The sequence below is a fragment of the Falco rusticolus genome, chromosome 9 (genome assembly GCF_015220075.1).
Source record: "Falco rusticolus isolate bFalRus1 chromosome 9, bFalRus1.pri, whole genome shotgun sequence".
NCBI classification, from domain to species: domain Eukaryota; kingdom Metazoa; phylum Chordata; class Aves; order Falconiformes; family Falconidae; genus Falco; species Falco rusticolus.
The window spans coordinates 49958029-49985753 of NC_051195.1; the positions used below are offsets into that span (position 1 = coordinate 49958029).

The 27725-nt window shown below is 38.3% G+C and overlaps 1 protein-coding gene across 8 annotated transcripts in view; it reads left to right on the forward strand.

Annotated features, from left to right (window-relative positions):
* The first annotated feature begins 234 nt into the window (after nucleotides 1-234).
* Nucleotides 235-27725, forward strand: part of CNTRL (centriolin) — a 36854-nt gene continuing 9363 nt past the window's right edge. For 2 of the 8 annotated variants that reach the window (XM_037399623.1, XM_037399626.1), the window contains exons 1-32: nucleotides 237-374; nucleotides 2026-2260; nucleotides 2719-2852; nucleotides 3385-3515; nucleotides 4812-4953; nucleotides 5781-5967; nucleotides 6066-6259; nucleotides 7369-7416; nucleotides 7971-8090; nucleotides 8955-9180; nucleotides 9602-9711; nucleotides 10884-11078; nucleotides 13236-13389; nucleotides 14057-14277; nucleotides 14975-15151; nucleotides 16145-16270; nucleotides 17636-17781; nucleotides 18726-18906; nucleotides 19919-20098; nucleotides 20412-20591; nucleotides 21154-21270; nucleotides 21688-21826; nucleotides 22626-22765; nucleotides 23261-23447; nucleotides 23697-24001; nucleotides 24361-24566; nucleotides 24739-24931; nucleotides 25310-25440; nucleotides 25571-25711; nucleotides 25831-25957; nucleotides 26444-26608; nucleotides 27371-27530. In XM_037399623.1, coding sequence (XP_037255520.1) covers nucleotides 2059-2260; nucleotides 2719-2852; nucleotides 3385-3515; nucleotides 4812-4953; nucleotides 5781-5967; nucleotides 6066-6259; nucleotides 7369-7416; nucleotides 7971-8090; nucleotides 8955-9180; nucleotides 9602-9711; nucleotides 10884-11078; nucleotides 13236-13389; nucleotides 14057-14277; nucleotides 14975-15151; nucleotides 16145-16270; nucleotides 17636-17781; nucleotides 18726-18906; nucleotides 19919-20098; nucleotides 20412-20591; nucleotides 21154-21270; nucleotides 21688-21826; nucleotides 22626-22765; nucleotides 23261-23447; nucleotides 23697-24001; nucleotides 24361-24566; nucleotides 24739-24931; nucleotides 25310-25440; nucleotides 25571-25711; nucleotides 25831-25957; nucleotides 26444-26608; nucleotides 27371-27530 — 5065 coding nt within the window. In that variant the 5' untranslated portion in view covers nucleotides 237-374; nucleotides 2026-2058. Of the gene's footprint in view, nucleotides 375-2025; nucleotides 2261-2718; nucleotides 2853-3384; nucleotides 3516-4811; nucleotides 4954-5780; nucleotides 5968-6065; nucleotides 6260-7368; nucleotides 7417-7970; nucleotides 8091-8954; nucleotides 9181-9601; nucleotides 9712-10883; nucleotides 11079-12004; nucleotides 12217-13235; nucleotides 13390-14056; nucleotides 14278-14974; nucleotides 15152-16144; nucleotides 16271-17635; nucleotides 17782-18725; nucleotides 18907-19918; nucleotides 20099-20411; nucleotides 20592-21153; nucleotides 21271-21687; nucleotides 21827-22625; nucleotides 22766-23260; nucleotides 23448-23696; nucleotides 24002-24360; nucleotides 24567-24738; nucleotides 24932-25309; nucleotides 25441-25570; nucleotides 25712-25830; nucleotides 25958-26443; nucleotides 26609-27370; nucleotides 27531-27725 lie in introns of those variants that run through there. The other 6 variants (XM_037399629.1, XM_037399625.1, XM_037399627.1 and 3 more) reach the window with 6 other exon arrangements.

Sequence of the window (27725 nt, forward strand, 5' to 3'; positions counted from 1 at the left end):
CACCATAAATAACTATCACCAGAGCAGACTTTCTTATTCATACTGTGACTTGGACTTTAGCGATAACAAAACCTCCCAGAAGCGACCCTTCGGCGGCAGAGAGACAGGGGCAGCCACCGCTGAGGCAAAACGGCGGGAAAAAGCACAAGGGCTACTAACGCGCCGGACGGGCCCGCCCCGGCGGGAAAGCTGCGTCGGGGGCGGGGCTCCGGGAAGCCCCTCTCCGCCCCGCCCCAAGAACGTTCACCAGTTGCCGGCCAACGACCAGACAAAATGGTGTCAGCTCAGCTCCTCAGGCTGAGCGCTTAAAGGAGCCGCAGCGCATTGGGCCTGGTGGCCGCTGGAGACTACAAACGCTTGGTGGAGTACGGGAGGTGAGAGAGGCGCGTTGGGAGTCGGTGCCTTTCGCTCGGGGTCGCCTGAAGGCCGCCCGTGCCCGCCGCTGCCCGGCGGGAAGCGGTGAGACGGCGTTACCATGTCAACGCAGATAATCAAAGCGGAGGCCTGAGGGGAGCCACCCTCGGCGAGAACCGGGATCCCCATTCAGCGACCATCGCCGCTTCTCGGCCGCCTCGCTGTGGGCTGTGGGCGCGGCGCTGCCCCGCAGCCCGGCCCCGCGGAGGGGAGCTGTGCCCGGGGCTCCGCCGGTAGCGCCGTGCCGCGCCGGGCGCCGCCATCCTGTCAGGTGCGGGCCTGGCGGGAGGCGGGCAGGGGCCGCTCCTTGGCTGCGGCGGGAGCCCGCTGGGAGCCCTGGGGGGGGCTGGCAGCGCCGGGGGCCCGCCAGGGCGCAGGGGACAGCCCGGGACCCCTCGGCTGCAGGGGCAGCCCAGCGCGTCTGCATTCCCCGCCGGCTCTAGCGTGACAGGTCTGGCGTGGTTTTCATGGAAAAGCCACAATCTGTTCTCAAGAAACCGCGTTACAATGCCGAATGCTCGCCTTACAACATGAGGGAGCTTCCCAAACGAGCTTTTCAGTACCTCACTTTCTCTAGTCTCGGTTTCCTGGCCCGGAACGAGTTACATCACCCAGTATTGGATACAAGAGACTGGCTCCTTCATTCTTTATTTTTGAAGAATCACGGGGAAAAAAATCGATTTAATGAATAAAATCTTCTCAAGACGCTTATTCATATAGCTCTAAGTTCTCTTAAAAGCATGTGTGTCTGTCTTAAGGAATGTCTTAAAATATGCTTTTCGTTTACTGAGTGTTTTAGTAAAAATCTGTCCCTTGAAGATGGTTACTACAAGGGCTTTGATGCATGGAATGTGTGCATGGCTGTTTCCACACTTACCCCTTGGGAAATACATTTCTCACCAGGCAAAGTTTCTGTTAACCTTCTCTGGAATTTCCCAGGCACTCACGGAACTACTTGTTTGCAGAAAGGGAAACACTGAAGGAATGCTTGTGCTGGACTGATTTTAATTTTTTCCTCTGTTGCCCTTTTTTTTTGTGTTTTGTGGGGGTTTTTTTGGCTTGTATTTACTCTTCTAGCAGCAAAGTGGGTGATTTATAGCTTTGCCAAAAACAGTTGGGATCCCAGTCCTTCCTTTCTGCCCTCTACCAGCTGTTGGTCTGAGTTGAGAGTATCTCCAAACCTGACAGACTTTGTGTAAACCGTAAATACAGGACAGTTACCAAGATTAGTTGCAAAACATAAAGCAGTTCAGCCAGGTCTTGGTGTGCTATAGAATGGTGTAAGTAAAAAGGTATGCTGCTCTGAGTATGTATTAGCCTGTGAAAACTGGAAGCTGTCACCCATTGGAGAATCGGCTTAGATGATGTTTTTTGGCACCATATCATTGCTAGAAATACTTTTTTACGATAAAAAACCCAATTTTTCAAATGTCACCTCGTTGGTGTCCCAAACTGTATCATCTGAAGTGATAAATCATGTTGTTAAGCACATAGATACTGAGACAGCAAGCACCTAATGTCCTTAACATGCTTCTGTAGCGCCTTTGTTGGCATGCAAACCGTGAAGATTTAGACTTACATGCAGACTGACATTTATTTCTGTTCTTCCAGATATTAGTCATATGATATTCTGTGTTTTTGGTAATGAAGAAAGGCTTTGTAAGTGAAGCATTATATAGAAAACCACAGATGTCAGCTTCTCAGACACCTAGTCCAATGTCTCCTGTGAGTTCGAGATCGCCATCTCCTCTTGGCCAACAGACATCTCCATCTGCTTGCAAAAGCAGAGAGCAGAGGCACCAACAACTTGATATGTCAGCAGAAAATGTAGAAGCTGCTTTTGAGTGTAAGTTTCATAAAGGTATTGTATAAATAACTGCTGGTATAAAGTACATACTAAAAGCATAAAAAGCTAATGTTCTGTGAACTGTCTTATTAAAGATGTATGCTCAGTTAGAAAGAACGCTGAAGAATTTGCTTTTATCTTTTGGTACTCAAATGTGGAAATGATAGTAATGAAAGCTGTGTTGTAGAATAATGAGACTTTTACTCCTTACATTCTGTGCTGGGAGGAAAACTGGCAAAGGGAGATGCATACTGTGCCTTTTTCAAAAGGCTATACATGCTTACTCTAACATGTCATTTCCTGTAAATGCTTCTGGTGTACTGTTTCTTCTTATCCCCTGTGGCAGTGAAGGTGGGGGAATAATTTTCAGTGTTTTCCCAGTATACAGTGTGAAGTATAAGACTAATAAAATCACCGATTCTTTCACTACTGAAGGTAGTTCCTCTGTTTAATTTCAGATGAAAATGGTGTTAGTCCAGGAGTTAGATACATTACTGAAGCACTTATAAAACGTCTGTCAAAACAGGAAGATTTGGCATGTATAAGCTCACTGAATCTTTCTTCCTCAAAGGATGGGGATAAGAAATTTAAGGTAAGTGATTGAAAATAACCAGTAATTAAAGTTAAAAATTCATTCTGATTTTTTAAAGGTCTGTTTTTATATGGATTTAAACAGCTATATTCTGATTATGTTAGCGTAGTTCTACAAGGAGATCCTTTGTTTTAAAAAAAAATGTCCGCAAAAGAAAAAAAATTGGATCAATTAGAGTAAGTTTAGAACACCATCCATTTCAGTAACTTTTTAGCTTTTGGATTGTTCTGGTTTGGTGGGGTTTTTTTGTCTTGTTTTTTAATGGCAGGTTTTCCTCTATGTAGATGAAGCTGGTCTACTGTAAATTTAAAATCTGGTTTTCCTCTTTCAACACTACAGAAGACCGTACCTAAAGCAGGGTTTCAGAAGCAACAGTGAAACTGTGATTAATAAAGTGTTAGAATACTTTGTATTTCTTAATGAATAGATGGCTCTTAAAATTGAAAATCTGCCTTTTTCTTAAAAACAACAAAAAATCCCCACCAACCAAACCCAAGTTGCAATACCATGGGATTAATTTTATTTTCTTTAGTACATAGAAAATTTGGAAAACTGCTCTGAACTGGAGACACTAAATCTTAGTAACAACCAAATAGAGAAGATTGAGAAGTTGGATAAACTGATGAAGTTGTGTGAACTCAATTTGTCTTACAACAGAATCAGGTAAGCAGAAACACTAATGGTTTTGCTAAACCCAGGTACAATAAAGCTGAATTTCTCTTACTGTGTGTGTGAACAGTTAAGGTGAATTTCCCATCAGTTGTATGGCAAGACTAACAGGCTTTGATAGATCTTAAAAATTACAAGCCGTAAGATATTAGAAGGCTAAATAGTTCTGGGAAGTGCTGTTCATATACCACAGCTGCAGTTAAACATGTTTTCCTAGGCAACCAAGCCAGAAATGCAATTTTCCAGACGCCATAATGAAGGTACAATAACCCAATTAAATGCATTACATTTTTAAATAAACTTTTACTGCATATTATTACAGATAATACAAGAAGTTTTCTTATAGGAGAGGAATCTGAATGGGCTGGATCAAGCAGGCCGTAAACTCACTGAATTGCTTTTTCACTTTTACTGTTTTGAGAGTCTGGTATCTTGTCTGAGTGGTATAAAAATATTGAAGGCAGTACACAATAGCAAAATTGTTTCCTTTAATTTTTCTGTTAGTGAATTAGGACCTTTACGTGAGACTGACTTAGCAGTAGAGAAGCTGCGTTTTCAGCAGAGGAATTAATAGGAAGTAAGTGAGACACTACCACTTCTACACATTGCATTTGCACAACTTCCTCTCTCAACAGGAATTGAAAACATCAGAGTAGCTTTTAGCTACTGCTGTATTTTTTCAGTGGAGTTATATACAATTGGTATATACTCCAAAAATAGTACAGTCACAAGAGCACATTCTACTGCACTTTGTTAGGGTACTCATATCTTTAGATAAATGCTCCAGTAAACTAAAAAATAGCATGTTTTCCTCATTAGCTGTTCAGTGTTTTAATGAAAACACTAAAAAAAATGTATTTCTGCCTGCTGACAGTTTACAGGTGATCCTTCTTTTGTATGAAAAAAAATAAAAGATTTTATTTGGGTTCATCTGTGTCCCATAATGTTCTCAGGAAAAAAAGAACACGTTTTGCATATTAAAATGTAATTACCACACATTAAAATAAAGCTAATATTAAAATAAAGATACGTATACATTAAAGGTTTAGTGAGCCACAGTGAGCAAGGAAGTCTTGCTGTGAATTTTTTTGTTATCTTAACTTAGTATTTGGAAGTAAGCTGGTGTAACTTAATTTGAATTTAGAGTCCATGGCAGTAAACAACTGTTTTTACTCATCTCTTGGATCATAATTGGGACAGATTTTGCTGTAGTTTATCCAGAATATCTAAGTTATACTGGAATTTTGCTATAGTCCATGATAAGTTATGTTTTTCTTCTTTTTTTTTCAGTAAAATTGAAGGTATAGAACATATGCATAATCTACAAAAGCTGAACCTTGCAGGGAATGAGATTGAGTATATTCCTACGTGGGTAGGGAAGAAACTGAGATCCCTGCGCATCCTTGATTTGAAATGGAATAAAGTATCATCAGTAAGTAATTATAGCTAGGAACAAAATTGCTCAGAATCTTAATGATGTGAACTGGTATATTTACGTTAATCGACTTGGAGTAATTTCTGTTCTTTTTCCACAAAGTCTGTTGTAAGCCTAATAAAGTTGTTTATCAAAAAAACCTTCTTCTGTACCAGGTATTCGCAGCATAAACATAAATGTTGTTCAGGAAAGCATAAGCTTATGGAAGCTTAGAAAATCTTGGTGAAAATGTGAAGACTTTTGCATGTTATTGATGGTATCCCTTATGATAAGTCAATTATATAGTTCTGGAGATCTGTAAATAATCTATTTGCATCTATTTTGTGTTTATTATGGTGACTGATTTACTTCTGTCATCCAGGTTAATTTCCATGTTTGGCAGCTACAAAAGGGTGTCTATGAAATGAAGTAACTTAATAAGATTCCTAAATGAGTCATGCTAGGAGGAGAGATGAACCAGCTGTTTGAGTACTCCTATGATAAAAAACTCCCTTTTTTAATACTTAAGTCTGGGGGAATGGAGGGTTATATATATCCACAGGCCCTGTTATCTTGAAATTTCCAAGGTCAAGCTTCATTAAATTTGCCCTCTTTGCAGTGGTATTTTTTCATAGAAGAAACAATGTGATTTGAGGAAGTTACTTTAGTTCTAGTGCTGTGTATTTTGGTAGGTTTTTATAGATTATTCTTTAGCTTAAATGTTAAAATAGATTCTTTGATATGGACGTAACATAAAACATTCTGTACCATCAGAAATTCACTGATGGGGGTTTAATTGTGCTTGGAAGGATATCTAATCATTGTTCCATTTGTCTTTGATTTAGCTCCATGATATAGCTAAACTAAGGCCTCTACAAGATCTGACCTCTCTATTCCTTGCTGATAATCCAGTTGTAAGTCTGCCTCACTACTCCTTGTACACCGTATTCCACTTGCGAGCACTGGAAAACTTGGATGGACAGCCAGTGACAAATTATGACAGGCAGGAAGCTCTGGAGAGGTTTGATTTAGGTAATAGTAATGTGTTAGAATTAAAGTGAATGACACAAAACTTAAATTTAGAAGGAAAATATTTTCTATTTGAATGTTTCTGTTATTTTATTTTTCAGAAGAGAGAGATAAATTAGAAAGACAGTTGGAAAACACAGTAAAGGAGTTGGAGGACCTTAAACTTAACCAGTCCCAAGTGCTTCAGCAACTACATCATCAAGATGAGGTCAACAGATCATTAAAGGAAAAGATTCTGCAACGGAAACAAAGCTATGAAGACCTACAAAGGAACTTGAACACCAAAAATGAATTGGTAAGAATAACCCTTGCACTATGTAAATATTTTGAATAGTTTTCTTGTCAGAAACAGAGTTGTCTATGTGAGAGTTCAAATGGCTGGAGATTTATGTTTGAGAGACAAAACTTAGGTGCTGCAACTTTTCAGAGTTGTTATTCATTGACCAGTTGTTCTTAGGTATTCTTTCTGTGGAAAATGTAAGTATGTTGAACCAGCAATCAGTATCGTTCATTTATAGTAACCAACTTGCTTGCGTCTAGTTATTTTTCTTTGTTTAAAATTTTGTCAGTTGATGAAAGGTTAAGCATCCTGTAGCTGCTAAATTGCTGATGTATTGAATCTCCTGCATTGTTGCTGTTGCAATAAGGGAAAAGATTAAATGCTTTTACAAAAACAAGGTGTGCATGCAAGTTCTATGTCAGTAGTACCCCTTGACTGTTATTTTGGGTAATGTCTGTTAGTTTACTTGTACTCACATCATCCTAAAAACTTAGCTCTGATAAGTATCTTTCATTGGTAGCTATAAAATGCAAGAAAACTACTTGTGTGTGCTCAGTTGTGAGTAACCTGATGGGAACTTAATATATGGCTTTTATCCTGCCTGTTAGACTTGTCTTCTAAAATTTTATCCTTCAGAATCTGTGGGTAACACTTCTATAGCTGTTTCGTCTGTGAACACACACAGTAACCAGCAGCCTATTTCTATAGTGTAGTTTTCAGTGAAGTGAGATTTAGGAGCATATATTTTGCAGCTTAACCCACTCTTATCCTTTGGATGACAAACTTTGCTGGCTTCTTTCTTCCTTTAGCTGGTGTATTGGTTTGTCACAGTTCCCTTTCCGCAGAGCCTTTATTCCTCACTGAAGGTAGCCCTACTGTGCTCCTGGGTTGCATGTTCATTTTTATTTCTAGGATTTACTTGCATGTTTACTGAAGTAGGAACATTTCTGTAAAGTGTTCCAGTGAGACTTTATATTCATTGTGGGTTTTGGATACAATTTTGTTGACTTTTTGGTTTCCTTTGAAACACAGTTAACCTTTTGCATGACATATATCTGTTTTTAGAATCTTTCTTTAAGCCTTTCCTTTATTCCAGTCTGTTCTGTTTTCTTTTCCTCCATTAGTCCTGCTTTCCACTGTCTGTTGGAGTTTTGCTGCATGTTCTCTTTCAGGTATTCAGTGTGAAAAGTTGATTTAAAAAGAAATCACATGATGGACCTCTAGTTAAAAAAAAGCAATTCAAAACCTAACTAGCACCAGGCTAAGCTAGAGTGAAATGGTAGAGTCTATACACCTGACAATTGAGATACTTTGTTTCTTTTACAGACAGTGAGTGTTAATAGTTCTCACTGCTCATTAGTAGCAGTAAGTACATTTGTTACTTGGCCTAGATTTTGCTAAAGGATTGTACCCAAATTATTTTTTTTATCCTAAGTTAGTGACAAATTTATTTTCAAACCTTTAATGCGTGTAAACTTAAAAGGCCTTTCATGTGATCATTTGTGTTATATTAATTGTGGGCTTTTTGTCTACTCCTAGTCATCGTATTGTATCTTGTAATAAAGTTGCACTTTGATATTCTTGATACAAAACACACCATCTTAATTATTCTAATATGAGTTTTGTTTCAAAGTTGATGTCTTTGCCCTTCTCTCTACTGAATTGAAATTTGTGATAATGATGACACTTGCATGAATGCAGCTTACTTTGTTTACTGGTTTATTAGTTAAAGCAGAAGACAATGGAGCTAACCCGAGCTTGCCAGAAGCAGTATGAATTGGAGCAGGAACTGGCATTTTATAAGATTGATGCAAAATTTGAGCCTTTAAATTATTTTCCACCAGAGGTAATAATTTTAAAATAATGGATGTTTTCATTGAACTTAATAGTTTTTCTATAATTCTATTAGATACTGCTTTATTAAGAGTTATTAGTTACAAAACAGAAAAACTTAATTTTAAAATCGTAAGTTACAAGATTTGAACTAAACTGAATCTGAGCGACATTCACGTGTTGAATATTAGTATACATACCAATACATGTATGTTTTAGCTAAGTAGAGTCAGTGAACAAGTATTTCATTCTTACTATTAACCAAACAAACTATACTCCTCTCTTCTGGCTTAATTTTGGAGGCCCTTTCACTTGGAGAAATTCCACAAGCCAGAATGTTCTTGAGTTATACAGGGTTAGAAAAAAACAGGTTTGGTTTTTTTTTTCCTCCTAGTAGAGCTAACCTCTGTCATGCTTGCAAAGAAATTGTAGAGATGCCTGAATGAAAGGAGTCTGCATAAGAAATTTAAAGATCAGTAATCATTACATGACTTTATATATGTTGATTACAAACATGAATAATATTTTTAAGTTATGTTTGAGTAAAGTTTAAGTACAATAATGTAATAAACTAAGTACAATCTATATTACTATTAAGTCTAAAATACAAAGAAAAATTCCTCCCATTAAATATCCACTGGCATTTCCCCTTTGCAATAAACTGATCATATAGCAATTTGGTTTATTTGTTTTTAATTCTGTTACAAAATAATGAGAATGTTCAAGGCCAAACAGTCAAGTGTAGTCTGTTTGCTTCTAATTACTCTGATTTCAGCTTGGTTTTCCTTTATATGCTTTTTAAGAGGCTTAAATGTATACTATGAGTTGGCTGCAACCATACTTCTGAGATAAAGACATATTGCTTAATACATTTCAGGATGTTGAACTTGATAATGTACCTGGTGAAAGCCCATACATTGGTAAGGCCAGGTATAAAAGAAATATGTTTATAAGAGAATGCTACATTGGTTACAAAGCTCAGCAGATGAAGATTGGAAGAATGCAACCAAATGAAGATGACTTCTATAGAAAACCCCAGCTGAAATTGCAGCTCCAAACTCTAGATGAACTACTAGAGGGTAAAGAAAAAAAGATTTGTTCAGGTAAGTTCTTAACTTTTAATAAATAAAAAATAGTATGTGTATCAATGTAGTTTATTCCACTGATTAAATGATACATATTTGACATGAGATGGCAATAGTGTGTCAAAGGCTCTAAGTGCTGTGATTTCCAAAGAGTGTACTTGATGCATTTTCGGTCAAAACTGTTACCATTTCTTTCTGCTGTTATTTTAAGATAACTCAGGATTAAAGAATTAAATATTATAGGGAGGTTTCATATTTTATGGTTTTAGTTGTATAAGACTCATTAAAAAAAAACAATTTTTGAGAAACTAGAATGTATTTTATTATTATTGTTTTTAAAAAATGCATTCTGATTAACATGTTAACAGAAAACAGGCATACCAGTGTTATACAGAATATTATAATTTATTTTGGGGGGTTGTGTGTTTTTTTTATGCAGCACAAAGAACATTAGAAGAACTGCAAAGTGCAGCAAGAAATGCAGAGCAACAGGTTTTGCAGGTAACTGGGGAACTGCAACAACTGAAGGATGCTTTGGCTCAGAAAAAAGTATGTGAAGAAGTTGCTACATGAATAGCAAGGGAAAGCATTCTAACCAGTGTTGATGTAGAAAATATAACATATGGTTTTCTCCCCATGCTTTTTTAAAGGGGCCATTGTACATATGTAAATCCATTTGTCGTGCATCAGAAAAATCTTAAGGGTTTTAGGTAGCTTGTTTATAAACAAGTTGTCAGAGTTGTAGTGCAGTTAATAGCATCTAGGTGTGTTCCATGCAGTGCTGCTGCTGGTTGTTAACTTCTTCCAGAATGCTTTGGAAAAATGTAAATATAGATTGAAGCACTGCAGTAAGTGGACAGTTAAGGGTCGCTGCGTTACGCAGCAGGAGACTTGGATTTGAATTTGAACATACCTTCTCATTTGCAATAACCATAAGGTTATAGCTCCTTAATGGCTTAGTAGACAGAACAGCAGGTAACACAGTAATGGCACAACTTAATAAGCAGTGCTGGTGACCTGACGTACGTGTTCATGAGAAAGGAAGTTTCAGCTGAATCTCTCAATATAATTGTATGGATTTAATGTGTTCTGATTTATCAGAAAAAGCCTTTCAGGGAGGATTATAACTGCATATGTTTAGTTGTGTAGCAAATAATAAGCAACATAGCAACATAATGGGCAGCAAGAATTAATTTAACAACACTTATCAGCATTAAACTAAGTTGTATCTTCCATTTCTTCAACTGTCAAATTATTGCTATTTTTAGTCTTTAAACTTGCCTCAAAATCAAAGACCAGGTTTTCATATTTTATCTTCAGAAGTCATAACTGGGAGGGGGGAAAAAAAAGACATTCTGGATAGTCTTCTTAAGAGTGCAAGAAGGAATTACACAAGAGGCTTTTGAAGTTTTATTTGAAAACAAAACTTTTTAGGATGATGGTCCAGTTGAGGGTTCTGGGGTTTCCTGATATGGTAGACTAATGGTATGAAATTTCTACTTACAGTAAGTAAACTGTCTTTCTGTTTTCTCTTTTTGAGAAAATTCTATAATTTTTTGTTATCTTAAGAAAATAAAGAAGACATGAAACAATGAATATCTCATTTTTGGACAACTTGTTAAGCTAAACTAGCAGTCTGATTTTAACTTTAAAAAATGTTGTTGATCAGCTGTGTATTTTCAATTCAGCTGTTTTACCCAACCTCCTAATGCTATTTCCAGCTATCACAGGCCAACAAGGAAGACATTGAACAGCAATTGCATGAAAAAATAAAAATCCTGCATCAGCTACAGAAGGAAGCTTTAGAACTGGAAAAACACTTGAAGAAACAGAAAAGAGAAATGGGGAAAAAACAGAAAGAGCTTGACTGCTTGCAGAGTTCTCTTCCTTCTGTAAATTCTGAAGGTCCAAGACACGTAAGTAAAACTGAAGTCTTAACTTCTTATGTACTGTATGTGTTCATGTACTGATTTTTAAAGGTCTGTGTAACTGCTACAGGCCTGTAGCTGGAGTTCTGCTTTGTCAGAGAGCTCTTGCGTTGGCACAGGTCTGTTTGCAGGAGGTCAGCAGAGGAAAGCTGTGTGGAGTAGCACATGCAGCTGCCCTGGCTGACATGGTGACTGCTTTTATTGATATTCCAGCTTGTAAACTGCGGACAGCAGAAGGCAGCAGCAGCTGTAGCTCAGCATCCTAAAAGTAGAATCAGTTTTCAACAAATAGTTCCAATTCTGGAAAGATGTATACTGCCGTTTTGGTGGGGACTAATGCCCTTTCTCTGCTGTCACAGATGTGCAGCTCTGTCATTACTGATGGGTTCAGCCAGGTCTCTGAGGTCACGTTACAGGTTTGGAGCAAAGCTGGATGCACCAGGAAGAGCTCTCGCCTGATAGTTTGTTGGGGTTTTTTTGGTGTTTTTTTTTTTTTAAATCTCGAGGGAAGCAAGATATTTGATTGTGAGTTAAATGTGGTCAGGTACAGCAAACGCTTGCAGAAATTTTTAATTGAATTGAAATTAATTTTTTAATAGTTCTAAAATAATGTCTTTTTGAATGAGAGCTTTTCTGCCCAGCTTGATGTTTTCAAGCGTGCAAAGAAAGAATTTTTATGCTTGGCTCCTCTTTTTTTTTTTTTTTTTTTTTTTTTTTTTTTTTTTTTCCCGGCAGAGGCATGCAAACACTTTTAAAAAATGCAGTATTTCAAAACCCCACCGCCAGCACCGTTAACTCCTCCGGGCTGCCTGTAGCGGGCGGGTTGTACCCTCCCGGGGAGCCCCGCCCCTCCCGGGGAGCCCCGCCCCGCCCCTCCCCGCCAGCCGCCCCGCCCCGCCAGCCGCCCCTCGCTTCAAATCGCAACACAGGAAGCGGTGCGGGGCCACCCGCCCGCGCTCACGTTGCCCAGCCCGCTGCTGCGGCGACGGGAGCGTTCGGAGAAGACGGGACACTACTTCATCGCTTCCTATGCTGAAGATACCGCTTCTTGAGCCAAATGAATTCTAGACCAGGGGTTGGGCGTTTTGCAAATGATACCGATGGAAGAAAAGACAAAGGCAAAGCTGTAAGTGTTCGGTTGTTCAAACGGCGCCCTGGTGACGTTCAGCAGCTGCAGCAAAGTGACTCAGCAGCAGCACCGGCGCTTAGGTTTTACTTGTTGAAATTTCACTTTTGCAAGCCCAATGGTGGTTTGTCTTTAACAAGATGACAGATTGTACTAACGTGACTGCTAAAAATAACTTGAGGTTGAATACGTTAAAAATATGGAAAGCTCTGGTTTTACCCATTACTTCTGTTACAGAAGCAACTTTATAATTGATTTTCCCAAGAACTTACACTTAAAAACTTGTGCAATTTTTTTTTGTAGTAGGAAAAAGGGTCTCTTTATCATGACAGTATAATTCTGTTCTGGTGAGTCATTTGTAATTTCAGCACTGTATTGTGTTGATAACCAAATTTTGTATACAGCTGAAACAGTCAGAAAAATTCATACTAAATGCATGAAGTCCTGACCAAAGTCTGTGTGAGCTGCATGCATGGTGTATTTCCCAAACATTAAAAAACCAAAAGCAAAACAAAACCAGCCTACTTCTAAGTAAACATGTGCTTAAAGATGGCCTGACTTGCTGGTGGTTCAGAGCGTTTTCCTTTGGGTGGTGACCTGACACATTCTGAAGCATCATGTACTCTGAAGGCAATTCAGGATGACAGGATTTAAGCTGCTGGAGAGAATCATGTTTGCTCTTGACTGAAAGAGGAAATGGAATAATGGAAAGGCTGGGAGAAAGGTAGTAGCTATGAGTAATGGTTTATAAATGTGGGCCTTGTTCATCATGCCCAGGCAAGGGGGAGACTTCTAACAATGCTGTTAGTCATACATAATGCTTGCCTATCTGGCATTCTTTGTGGGGCAGCAACAAGGAAAAATAACAAAAAAAAACCCCAGTCATGACAACACGTGCTGCACTTGGGACTTTTACTGCCAGTAGTAAGATGCTGCAGAACTGAGCTAAAATACTGGTTTGAGTCTTTTAATCTGTGTTGATGCTGTCCCACTTTACCTTTCCAACTGTTAATTTACAGGCTCACATGAAAGCTCAAATACTGAGTAAAGAACAGGACTTTGATGTAATGAACAAACACTACAGACAGCTTGAGAGTCGCCTGGATGAAATGCTCTCTAGGATTGCTAAGGAAACAGAAGAAATCAGGGACTTGGAGCAACAGCTCACTGATGGTAAATTTTTCATTTTGTCTTACAGTATTTTGTGTATTTAGGATAACATGACAGTTGAATCGAGGATTCAGTTTTGTTTACCTTTGCTTAAATTAAATAGAGACATGTATAAGAAAAGATTGCAAAACTGTTCTTAACTGATCTAAAAGGACACTTTGGGTAAATTTTTTTTTAGTATGTTCACCTCACTTGTATGTGGTGGGGAAGGTAATTTGCAGGGGGTTTTTTTCTTTTCTTTTTTTTTTTTTTTCTTAAGGTGGGGAGAAGTTTTGGAAACTTAATATAAGTCAATGAACTAAATCTGTGTATACATTTACTGTGCAACTAGTCTATGTGAAAGTAAACATCCCAGAAAATAATATGAATATAAAAACTGAAACAAAATTGATTTAGGTGTAAAGGTAACAAATGTCATCTTAGGTGGGGGCAGGAATACACAAAGAACTGTAGTTTCTTTTTTAACTCTCCCAGTGGTCAGGTTAATACAGCAATATGGGAACTCCTAGCCTTTAAAACACAGGTATTTTCTGGTTGAATTTTACTTACTTCTTGTTACTACATTATTCCAATAGGTGAACATCTTGAAGATGAAGGAATGCAGTTTTGTTTGTTTTGTAAATAAGAGGGATTTCTTAACTATCTCAAATTTTTTTTTCAATTTCTGCAGGTCAAATAGCAACAAATGAAGCGCTGAAAAGGGATTTAGAAAGTATTATCACTGGATTACAGGAATATCTGGAAAGTGTTAAGTGTCAGGCAAAACAGACCAATGATGAATGCAAGAAGTTGCAGAAGGATAAAGAATCTTTGCTAGAAAGATTGGCAGATCTAGAGGAGGAAAGAAACAACCTGGAAATAGTTGCCATGGATGCGGAAAATATGAAAAAAGTAAGGCTTAATACTGTGTTTCTTCCCAAATTCAGATAACCGAGAATAAAAAAAAAAAAGCCAATAACCACATTGGGAATAGCAAAGCACAGTTCCTTGGACAAAATAACTTTTTGATATGGTAACTTCAATTAGATGTATCCAAGTGTATTAAGAACAGAATTTAAAAACAGTTTCAAGAGACATACAGTAAATCTGTACCTTATCGAAGATCTCAGAAATCTGTACTTCATGGAAGGTGTCTGAGAAATGCAGGCTTCACCTTTCAGACGTTATTAAAAATGGGTGCACAGTTGGTATAGTGAATTGCGTTAGTGAAGACTCTGGACACTAGCTGGGAATGTATATGCTATTAGCTTGCGTCTATCATATCAGCCAATTACTTGAGAGCTGTCTTAGTATCCTGGTAAGCCTTTACGTGAACTTTAATATCAGGGGCAAATGTGTATCACTTTAAGCTATATCTTTCTAAGAAGTATAGATTTTTTTGTAGTCTGTAGCCGACCTGGTCTTTGTATGTAGTGCTGCCACTTAGCTTTAAGTTTCAGTGTTCAGTGATTAGCGTTAGTGTCCATTTTGATCTATCTGCTGTCACATTGATGATGCGTTCCTGAGTAACAGAGGAAGAGAGGCAGTGTACTCTAAGAAATCCTGGCTCATCTGTGTGCATACTTCTAAAATGAATGTAAAATTCCAGGAAATTAAAATGCTAGAGAGTGCACTCCAAGAGCAGCAAGAAATAAATGAAATACTTAGAGAAGCACAAAAGGACACCAGCATCTATGAGGCTGAACTGGAAGCCCAGCTAAGAGACAAAGACACTGAAGTCGGTCAGCAAAAAGAAGAATTGGAAAGACTGAAACGACTTAGCCAGGTAAGAACAAAGCTCTTGAGCTGCCAGAGGGGTAATCTACTCTAGGACGTGGGATGACCAAACTTTCCTTAATACGACATCTCCAATGTTGATTTGCAAATAATTTTTGGTTTAAGTGTGTCCCCAAATGGAAGGTGATACCAGTTTTCTAGGATTTATAACTTTTCATTGAAGCAAGGTACAGATCATTTGGGGACCCTATAGAGAGTATTTGGCATATTTGAAAGGAAAATAATAATGTGCATTGTTTTGGAAAGAGATAACTGTGCACCCGTCAAAGAAGTGACACTAAAGTGGTCCTGTGAAAAAAAAAAAAACCAGGTGAAAGACAGTTTGCTCTTGCTCTTTGTAGTAAAAATGAGTCTTATAGGCAATCTTTTTATTTTGTAATATGTAATAAAGTAATAGCTTTCAGCTGAGGAAGAGCAATGAATGCCTGAATTCATATAGTCCCATTTTATCTTACTGTTGGGGGTTCTCATTTGCATTTGTGGATGATGATGATGATGTACAATAACTACTGTCTTGGTTCAGTTTCCATTTGTCAGAAATCAACAAGTTGTTTTTTTGCAAGATACATTCCAACTACACATTCCAGATTGCAGGCAGAAATGAGAATGCAAAAAAGTAAAGTGTGGTGATCCATCCCAAACCCCTCCAAGTTTTTCAGTTTTGATGTTTCAGGAAAAACTTGGAAGGTCTCTGTGGAACACTGATAAAACGTAAATCTGTTAGTTACCTAGTGGGTAGCACACGCTCATACTAGGTCTAGATTAGAATTTACAATACCAATTTTGATGATGATGTTTTAGGAAAAACACCTGTTAGATATATATGATGTGATGTTGGGTTAATTTGGGATGGCTGGAGTTGTTCTGTTGGGGTTTTTACGAGGTGGTGTCATTGTTATAAGAATTACAGCTGTTGTATATTTGGGTAACAGGTTGGGGTTAGGAGTGGGGGTATTAATCTGAAGGTTTTCTGTGTTTGTAGATGGAACTGTCAGCTCTGCAAGCTGAACTTGAAAAAGAAAGGCAACTGTTAGAGAATGCTCTGATGAAAGTAGAAGAGAAGGAGCAGCAAAACCATAAGCTCCTTTCTCAGTTCAAACAATTGCAGGTGAAGTATTTATTGCCTTTAATAAGTTACTTGATAAACAGTATGATTTCCCCACTCCTGCAAGGGGAAAGCGATAAGGATGTTAAAGGATTCTGTATGAATCTTGTTTTGAAGTTCAGTAGTATTTAAGACTTCCTGACTTCAATTTTCCTGTCCAGAGACTACACCATGGTCTTTTATCTATTTTGGGTATTTAGATTGACCCTTGAAATCATTTCAGAGCTGCTCAGTAGAGGGGTTCATAGATTGTTACATGTATCTTAATTGCCCACAAGCTTTATCCAGTACATGTCAGTAAGAAAACTGTTTGGATACAGAAGAAAAAAACCTGATCCAATACCTAAAGCAGAACTTACTGCCTCCATTTAAAGTTGCAATTCTGAGGAATCTTGCTTACTTGACACAGACCAGTAATGACATCAAAGTACAATAAGCAACAGAGCTTGTGATCCTTGAACCCACAGGCATTGCGTAAGTGTATGGGAACACCTGTACCTTGATATGGTGTCACAGATCAGTGCCTCATTTTAACTGAGTTATAAACTGAGTGTTCCTCTTCCTAAAGCTTCTGAAAGGCTCGATTAATGGGATTTCTCTAGGCAAGAGTAATATGCTGGTGTTCAAGATCTCCAGAATGTGGCTGGCAAAGAGACTCCCTTGATTTTATTTTATTTTTTAAAGTGCTAGGTGATTTAAAGCAGTTTCTACCATTGTGGGAAGGCTGGGTTCAGTCCTTTGTATCCATCGGATCCCTTTTTACCATCTCACATACTGCTCAGGGGATACAATGACCACCAGGATAGGCCTACAACAATCATCTAGTCCATCGGCCAGACCACATCGGGAAGAGCTTATAAAGGATCTTTGCCAGACATTAGTACTGTCACTTTTGCTGAAGCTTGCCAATGTGCAGAGAAGAGCTGAAGAGCTATGGGCTCAGGACAGATGTGATTCCTCAGTCTAGTGGCTGGCACAGTGTATGGATAGACAGTGTGATAGGCTTCTGTGTATCACTGGGCTTTTCTTACGTAAAGACAGTACTTCCTTAGTTTAAGGAAAGGATAAGATTGTTTTTGAACTGACATTGAAGTATTTTTCAACATATAAAGGAAACTGAAAGGCAAAGACTGTTTGGGGTGTTCTTGTTTTGTCGTTGATACTGGTTCAGGCCACGTCGGGGGGCAGGGGGGAAAGTCTGGACTGTATTTAAAAAACAGAAAAAGAAAACCAACAACCCCCCAAGCCCTGAAAAACCCAACATCAACAACAAAACCACCAAAACAGATCTAAGTATTAAAAATTCTAGCTTTTATCGTTTGTGCATTTGTATACTTAGTTGTGTGGATTTTATCTGTTTTTTCTTAGGGAGACAACAATCTCTTGAAACAACAGCTTAAAGATATTCAGAATCAGCTAAACCATGTGGTTGGTAACTTAATTCATCCTGAAGAAGTCTTAGTTCGTATAAATGAGCTCAAGCAAAAGCTTCAGACAGGAGTTGGAGAGATTACGTGAGTAAAATAGAATAGTTTTAGATTTGTTCATGTGAAATGGTAGTGATCGTGCCCTGGTACTCAGCATGGGTGAGGCCGGACCTCAAATACCGTGTTCAGTTTTGGACCCCTCACTACAAGACAGACACTGAGGTGCTGGAGCATGTCCAGAGAAGGGCAACAAAACTGATGAGGGGTCTGGAGTGCAAGTCTGATGAGGAGCAGCTGAGGGAACAGGGGTTGTTTAACCTGGAGAAAAGGAGGCTGACCACCTTGCTCTCTACAGGTACCTGAAGGGATGTTGTGGCGAGGTGGGTGTTGGTCTTTTCCAAGTAACAAGCAATAAGACAGGAGGAAATGGCCTCAAGTTGCTTAGGGGGGAGGTTTAGATTGGGTATTAGGAACAATTCCTTCACCGAAAAGGTTGTCAAGCATTGGAACGGGCTGCCTAAGGAAGTGGTGGAGTCGCTAGCCCTGGACGTATTTAAAAGTTGCATAGACATGGTGCTTTGGGACATGGTTTAGTGGTGGACTTGGCAGTGCTGTGTTAACGGTTACGTCGGGTCTTTTCAAACCTGAATGATTCAACGAGAGCAACAAGGTACGTATGCCACATCCTACTGAGTGCAACTTGGAGCAGTTCAGCCATGAACTTCAGCACCCTGTGGTTTTTAAGAGAATGTCACCTGAGCTCAGTAATTATATTACTGAGGGAAATGCACAGGCCTCTTGGGCTTCACTGCAAGGAACAGGGAAAACATCTTTCCCCTCTTTGGGGGAAGTTGAGCCAGGATGGAGGTCTGTCTGTGCAGTGTAACATGTTTAGTGCTGCACACCTGAATTAATTTACTTTGGATGTCTTGAACTTTTACTATTGTATTAGGCTTCATTATTTCACTCTCAGGTATCACAATTTAAAATTGCTGTTTTTTGTCTTGGAACCTGGATTGTTTCTCTTTCAGATGTCAGAATTCAGCTGATGTTTTAGGGAAAAGCCTTGTAAATCTGCAGAAAGAATTTAATGACATCCTTGCTGATGCTCAGAGGGAAAAAGAGAAAGCATGGGCTAGACAGAGACAATTGCAGGAAGAAATGGTATCCCAGCAGGAAAAACTGGAAGAGATACAGGAGAAATATAGACAGGCACGTATCAAAACAACAAAACCAAGAGTAAGACTTTCACCTTGGTCTAAAAAATGTAACTTGCCGCTGAAGGATCAAGTTTCACTACGGATGTAGCTTTGCTACCCTCCCATCTTGCAGAGGAGTGTAATTTTACTGAAGATAGACTAACACATTTGCTTGTTAGAAATAAATTTGACAACTTGCATCAGAGGAGGATGCAACATGTTACTTGTGATTAGAAAGAATACTAAACTAGATTCGTGTTGTGCACAAATGTATGTCATGTTGTAATTTTCATGATAAAGAAACTGTATAACCAGGCAGAAGCTTCTGAAGAGGGAAAACAAATAAATGACCACTTCATGCTGTGTATACTGTAAAATTCTTGTTAAAGTAGTGAAATTTATCAGCTCTTCTTGCTTGCTTTTGTGTTATCGCAGCCTTTGTAGGCTTAAAGGGTTTTTTTAAGACAGAAAAACTTAAAACACTCTCTTGTACTTAAGATTGTTTAAAATTGGGTATCTGACAGGACATACGCTCCTTTTGTTGGCTTTTGTTATATAAAGTTTGCAAAAAATGTTTCTTGGAGAAGGGTTTAATGTGGACATTTTAATGCACAAGCAGTTTTTTAGCTGTGTAATAACAAGGAGAGACCCACTTTTTGGTGTTCATGTAACTGGAATCTGATTTTATTTTTTTATTAATAGTATTTATGATTTTTGCGTGATTATTTGGTGAATTAGACATTAGACTCAGTAAGTCTCAGACAACAAGGAGTTCAATTATAGGTAGAAAAATACAGCCATCAATATTCTTAATAGAACACTATACATACCACTGCCAAAATAACTTGAGCACTTTTAAAATGTAAATGGTTACAGTGGCAAAACAGGTTTTTCCCTTTTTCTTTTGGTACAAAGTATGCTGGTAACTGCATTTCCTGAAAATTTGTTTCTTTAAATAATAGCATGGCTTTTTATTGGGGAAAAAAAAAAATCTGGCTACTCATTCTGTCTTACTTCACTTGTAGGTTAAAGTTGCAAACGCGCAGAATAAGAACAAGGTCCATCAGTTAAAGAATGAAACTCAACAATTACGTGAAAAAATAAAGAGCATGGAAGAAATTCAGGGCCTTGCTTATCAACAGCTCCAAAAGGCAGATGAAGAGAAAAAGACAATGCTTGCTCAACTGGAAGAGTTAGAAAAAATGGTAGGAATGGCTAAGGACAAGTTCATGCACTGTTTGATTGCTCAGGAAAACAAGATTCAGTAACTTATGAATTATTTTGCTTTCTAGGATAGATCAAATACAGGAAGGAACACAAAGGTTAAATAATGTGGGGTTTTTTTTCCCTTGGATTTTATTGGTTGTCCTTGCTTTAGGTTTTTTTTTCCTGCTTTGCTTCTGTGCATATAATACAAATTGGCGGAGGGCAGGGGGGGAAGTCGTACCAAGAGAAAGCCTTTTTTCCATGCTGCTTTTTACTTAAAACGTATAAAACCTGTTGTTTTCCTGGTTTCAGAAAAAAATAGAAGATGCCAGGGCACAAATGCAATTTGTCAGTCTGCATAAAGAATTGAAGGAATTAAAGAGAGCAGTCAGCACTTCAGATAAACTGGCAGCCACAGAGCTCTCTGTTGCTAAAAATCAGCTAAAGGCTCTTCATGGGACTGTTCTCAAAATTAATCAGGAGCGAGCTGAGGTAAATCAACATTGATAATTAATTGCTTGTATACAAGTAGTGCTTTCTAATGCTATCAGAATGGTAGCAGTCCTAGTGTTGTGTTTTAAATTCAGCTTCAGAGCTTTATTTTGAGTTGTCTTGCTGCACAGGAGCTCTTGCTTCAGATGGAGTCTCATCTTGAAATACAGTAGATGATTGCTTGCATAAATTTGGGTGTGGACAGGTGTTCTTGCTGTATGTTAGAAGATGAGGGAGGGGCAAGTTTAATCTATTAACTGAAAGTCAAACAACATGAATACATTATGTAAGACAGAAAAGCAAAAGAAAGGATGATGGAAGTTTGTGCTTAAACTTCAAGTTTTAAAACTGGGAACCATTTTTGGCTACATACTAACATCTCTGTAGACATACTATAAAGTTAAAGGAGAAACATGATTTTACATCACCGATTTCTGGAATTCTAGAAAAGACAGGTTGTGATACTTCTTATCAGTCAGCTTTTCAGAAAGCTGCATGAGACAGCTGCAAGTTTGTGGAGTGGCATTGCAAACTGAAGCTCAAACTAAAATTTCAATTTTAGGAGATTGAGGAAACCAAAGAATTCTGTGCTGAGGCAGCTCGTGCAGCTCAGGATCTTGCCAGAGCAGAAGCAGAAATAGAATTGTTACAACATCTCCTCAAAGAAAATGAAGAACAAGTAGGTTGGAGTGATGTTTGCTCTATATTATGAGTAGGATAAAATAGATATATTCAGTGAGTTTCTGAAAATGCCGTATTTAGAGGTGCCTGCCCTGCCCTTCCTCAAGATTTCCTGTCACAGTGTTCTTCCCCTCCCTGATGTCTGCCAAAGAACAGAATTAAAATCTGACTGGAGTAGCAGACTTTTAAGGAAAACTATCACATGTTCACTTGAATGCCTTTACGTGGCTATGTCTGTAAACCTCAGTCATAGGACGGGATGGGAAGAACAATTTTGTTGCATCAAAGTGGTACATGCATTTTGCTGAATGAGTATTTTTGTAGGGGTGGATGGGAAAGTTTAAATAAGTTTTAGCGCAGTGTAATTTAAATTGAATTTGCTTTGATTTAAACTATATATTTTAAATATCTTCAGCGTGAAATGGAGAAAGCTGGTGAGGAGACTGTTGTATCAGGCACTCAGAAGTTTGAAACTCATAAATTAAATGAAGCTATGGAGCAACAAAAGGCAGAAATTGACCGTTTAAGACGGTTGTTGGATAATACCAGGACAGGTAATCTTTTCTCTCCAGTTCTTGCAGATAAGCACAGATGCAGAAGACTTCACTTTCCTCGCGGAATTTCTTGCTGTTTGATCTGAGAAGCTGTTCAGAGCTCTGCAAGTTTATTCTAGGAGAATAAACTGCTCAGAATACCTTCCAGTACAGTTCTACACAGCATACGTTCTGTCTTTCAATCACTGTGCTTCAGTGGCTTCTCTGTATCTATGTGTATTAAGCAAACAGCAAGACACAGTGCAGTTACGTGAAGTGTATGAGTCTTTGCTTTTGAAATACGAAGAAGGGAGGCTATGGATAGTTAAGGACCAGCCAGTGGCACTAGCATGTCTAGGTTTCTGGCTTTGCCAGTTGACATGGCACGTGATCTTTGGAAATTTAATTAGGTTTTTGATCAGTTTGAAAATCAGAGTGGCAGTGTGTTATTTTTCATTAGTTTGTATTAACAAGACATTTTACAACTATTTAGAAAACAGTAATTGTGCTGTGCATTCTGTTTCTACTGCTCTGGAACATTGTCAGAGTTCTCCATGTAAGGTGGTGTGGTTTAACCAGAGAAAAGAGCATCAGTTACCTGTATGTGAACTTTTGTTTCTACAGTCCTAAAGTGACAAACTTGCAAGGGCCAGTGTATATCTACATCACTATATAGTAACGTTTAGTTTGTTTCCCTGGCAATTAATTTTTTTTAATATTGTTTCAGCTTAACAGGATAACAATGAGGGAAAAGCTGAATGCAGCATTTATGACTTAATTATTTGCCTTATAAGCATGTAAAACTATGATTAATCTACAGGTAGCAAAGATGAAATTGACAACTTACAAGATGAAATTGCAGCGCTCAAAAATGTGCTTTCATACCAGAATGATTATATCACAAGTATAGCAGATCCATTGAAAAGAAGGGGATACTGGTATTACATGCCATCCTCACAGGTCAGAAATAAAAGTTCTATTATGTGGAAAGCAATTTGATATGGGAAAGTCCATTATAAACATGCTAGGTCTGGGAGAAGCTTAAGGAAAAAGTACTAGCTGGCATGTAAGAGAAATACGGAAACCACACATATGCAAACGTTCCCTGATAAAGTCTGTTACTGTGTAATAATAGGAATCTAGTGCATGCAAAATTTGGAGACTGTTATTCACAGTGTAGTGCTGTAAATTCATTTGCGTAAAAGTTAAAAGGGGATGTCGCAGGCAAACATTTCTTGCAAAACAGCATTTGTCTGAATTTAAGATAAATATTGGTAAAATATATTTAGTGCTCACCTTTGAAGCAGCATCATGCTTGGAAGTGAGAGAAAGCAGAGTATGTATAGCCCGTTCTTGGGGGGGAAAAAATCAGTGCTTTAGAATGTCTACAACAGATAATTATTTTACATGATTTTTTTATTTTTAGATCAACATCTATGGATTTTTTTTCTTTAGGCTTCAACTCCAGCTTCCGGCAGCACAAAAGATTCTGGAGTTTGTTTACGATGTTCTGGCCCATTCATACTCAGAGGAGGGGGTGGTCAGGACAGGCAGTGCAGGAAGGAAGACTTGCCCGATCAAGGAGGATGTTGGGTTTACTCACCAGTCAGAAAGAGGTTGCACAAAAGAAATTCTGGTAAAGGTACGTCATTCTCGTGGTCTCAGAATGTTTAGGAGCATACTGAAGGTGGGCTTGCTTAAGAGTTCATAGTGAATTTTTTTTTTTATGTGCATGAGTGAATTATACGTATTTATTACTGTTGAACTTGTTATTCAGTTTAAGCAGCATTTATTAGGTTTTTGTACATCACATAGTATTTGAAATGTGCCTTTGAAGAATGTCTTTTAATGAATAAGTGATTTTAAAATATATTTATTGTTTTTTTTAAAGATAGGAGGGCAAAAGAAGATGGTGAAGGAAATGAAGAAACTCATGATCACAAAGACCCTCCCTTTGTGCCACCACCTGGTACAGTTATTTACACAGTCCTTCCAGATGGTGCTCCTGTACCTCAGGGAACTGTGGTTTATGGGCCTCCTCCTGCAGGTGGAGATTCAGTTGCTCCTGGATCTGTTATCTATGGCCCACCTCCTGTGGGAGCCCAAGTTGTTTATGGCCCTCTTCCTCCAAACTTCACTGTCCCACTCATTCCTGTTGGAGTGCTTCACTGCAATGTGCCTGAACATCATGATTTGGTAAGATACAGAGCTGTAAGCTGCAGGGTTAACCATAGGCAACTGACTTAAGAATGGATTGGGAACATGTTAATGTATGCTTTGCCCCCCCAAAAAAAGGGGGGCCAGGGGGTGGCAAAAAAGCAAAACCTCATTTTCACAGATTAGGTCAGGTTTTTAGGAAAAAAAAAAAGTCCCTGCTAGGAAGGTTCTGGATCTGAGCGAGCTTGGTGATAAGAATGCTCTACCTTCAATGCTAATAGTTTGATGTTTGCTATCAGTACCTGCTCATTTGTTTCAGGAGAAGTGAAATAGAAAATAGGTCTTGATTTTTATTCTTTGTGTGTGTGTTTAGTTGGTTTTGTATTTCTTGTATGTAGGAGAGTGAAGTCTTGAGGCTAGAAGACACTGTGTATTACTTAAAGTCTCAGCAATACAAAGATAGATGGTCAGAGGCAGCTGAGCATAAATGCAAAAAAGTGGAAAAATTGCAACGAAACATTGAAGAACTTCTGCTTGAGAGAGAAGAGTTGGAACATGAAGTAGCAGAGCAACAGCAAGCAGCTCAAAAACAGAACAAATGCAAGTAAGGACCTTGCACTAGAATGCATTTAAAGTGAGCATGTGGAAATGCCTAACACTTTTTTTCTAATAAAAGTCAGTTTTGACAGTTGATGTAAATGGACTAGAACTTCAGGAGGCTCTGGGCGTCTGGCATTTTGTATTTTAATTCCATGTCTTCCTTCCTGACCTTTTAGGGACTTTATTGAAGGGTATAGTGACAACATTATTGCAGAATTTCAACTAGAAAAGTCTCTTAAACATCATGAAGATATTGCAGGCGAAATTGAGTGTATAGAGAAGACTCTTCTGAAACGACGAGCAGAGCTCAGAGAGGCAGATAGGCTACTTTCAGAAGCTGAAGTGGAACTTGAGAGCATGCGGGGGAAAGTAAGTAAAACCCTAACTCTTAAGCACAGAAAGAATTTGTCTTTTGCATTAAGGTTGTTTTAAGCAAAGGATTTTTGTTTAAATGCTTTTTCGCTTGGATAACCTGAAGCCTCTCAGAATGTTTCTATATGAAAATAAGTTGTGGGATAACTTGTGCTGAAAGAAAATGTTTCAGTCCTTGCCAAAGAGAAGCAAGATTTTCCGCTGCGGACAAGAGAGGAGAAAAGGTTCTGCTTCATGGTATAGAGAGGGAGAAAGCTCAAATGGAATATTCTAGCAAGAAGGAGGTTATCTGTAGACGGCAAACCTACAGGTTATGGATGTGGGAAGTATAAGATGGGAATGTATTGTCTTAATAATCTTTAATTTTTGCTCTAGACTAAAGATGCTGTTCAGAAGTACAATTATGCCCAAAAGAGTCTGTCCCGTACTGAAACTAAAGCAAAGGAGCTAGAGCGAAGGGCTCAGAAAATGGCCCTTAAACTTGTGAGAGCAGATCAGCAATTAAGGTACGCTGTTCTTGTGAGTTTGTATGAAATGGGGAGAGGAGAACAAGATGCTTTCAAATACAAAGATAGTGCTTTTGGAGAGGGAGAGCTGTTAAAATGTTAATATGAAAAGGCATAAATGCTTCTTCAGGTTATTACAGGCAGATAAAAGGAATTTAGAACAGCGTAAGAGGGAACAAGAAGGTATGTTGAAGGAAATGGACCAAATGGTGGCGGCAAGAGACTCTGAGTTCCAGTCATTAAACCAGGAGATAGAAGTGCTAACTGAAAGGTGAAGTATTTTTAATTTACCATAAGCTATATTAGACAAAATAAAGATGTCCTTATCCAATAAGTTACTTCCTAAGGTGTTCTTGTTTCTTCTGAGTTGTGTTTTATCTTCACTGTCAGTCTTCAGAAGCTTCAAGGAGATATTCAAGTTGCAGAAGGTAATGAAGAACATCACCTCCAAATCCTTGGAGAAATAGAAAGCCTTTTTCAGGGCAAGAAAACCGAACTTGAAAGATTGAGAAACCAGGTAAGGCTTATCTTACTAACTCTGGACTACTCATTTTGTTGGGTTTGTTGTAACTGAAAGCTGAGAAATCTTTGATTCTGAATTGCCTTGTCTGACTGAAGAACTTAATTTTTAAGTCTGTTTTAATGTTGGTAATTGTAAGTGTCCTTGTTTTGTCTTGTAATTTAGAAGTATGATACCAATCTCTGGCATTCCTGCATAATGCTACTCCAGAGTTCTCTATGACAATCTTTACTAAATTTCAGAGTAAAAAACTTAGTTTTCTGAGGTACAGGACTGCACTGCCCAGATCAGAACTTAGTGTTTAGTATTGGCTTTATTATACAGGTTGAGCAAATAAAACTTAATTGCTTTGATGGGATCCTTACACATTATGCAGTTCAAGTAAATCTCTTGACAGGGAACAGTGTACTGCACTTGTGCATGTATGTAGCTACAAAAGTAAAAGCCTTCAGATGCTTCTTCTGTTAAATTTCTACATTGTAGATTACTACTCACCAACAAGAGTTCTTGTTTCTGGAGCAACAGTTAAATCAAGGGAGAGAAGAGCTCCATGTCCTTGAAAACTGTATTTCTCAGAAGAAAGGTGACCTCAGAGGAGCAATTCAAGATGAAGAGACTGAAGCAAATGAAAAACTACGCCAAATAAGAGTAACTTTTCCAAATGAGTTTTCAATTTGTTCTGTCTCTGGAGAACAGGAAGAGAACAGAAGTATCAAAAACATCCCATAAAGTTTCCACAGAATCAGTTTTGCTTTCTATGACCTTCCAAAACCCACTGAAAAATAGAACAAGCAAATTTACAGTTTTGGATGACTAAGCGTTTGGTCCAGATACACAAATAAGAAGTAGAACTCACCAGTTACAGTAATACTTACAGAATTGGTCCCTTGAGAACAAAATTACATTAAATAAAAGTCTCTGAATGACTTACTGTTGCTGAGACAAGCTGCTGAAGCAAATCAGTCTGATCAGTGTGCGGGAAACACAACAAAGCTGGCATAAGTCAGCTCTCTGTCTCCATCCACATTTACTTAAAAAGCATCCTGTGCTTGCTTTCTGAAATAAAGACAAAGTATCGAGGTTAATTATATTTTGTGGGTTTCTTACTGGGGCTTCTTGTCTGACTTTGTTTTAAGGCCTACCTGTTAATTCACTTGAATGATGGCGTTACAGTCAGACTTGTAGATCAAAGTTTTTACAAGATTACTACTAGTTGTCAGCAAGCAAGACTTTAACCTAAATATTTGGTATTTTTTGTTTTACACCATTAATTGTAACTATAAACTCTGGGATTAAATTTACCAGAACATCGGTGGCAGACTTTATAAATTTCATAAATAATTACAACTTCTATTTAAAGGAAAACTTCCTTTAAAATGGCAAATAATTAACACTGATACATTTCCACAGGAAATAAAACTACTTCTGGAAGAACTTAATAATGAGAGGAAAGAACTGCATGTCCAGATCAATGAGAAAAGAACACAGCTTTCCTTCATAAAGAAGGATATTGGAAAAGAGGAAGAAAATCTTCAAGGAATACTTGGGCAAATTACCAAGCATAAGATAGGTATGTCCCTGGTTTTACTAGATAGCATTTTGTGCAGATTGGAAAGAAATACAGTCAGAGCTCTTAGCTGTACATTGCTGCAGTCTTCTGTTCCTCAGTCCTTTTAAAATATTGTGAACAACTGCAGGGAGAGTTCCCTGTAATTCTTGTAGCTTATATAGAGCTGACAGATACCCTTTGCTTAATTTGAGGCAG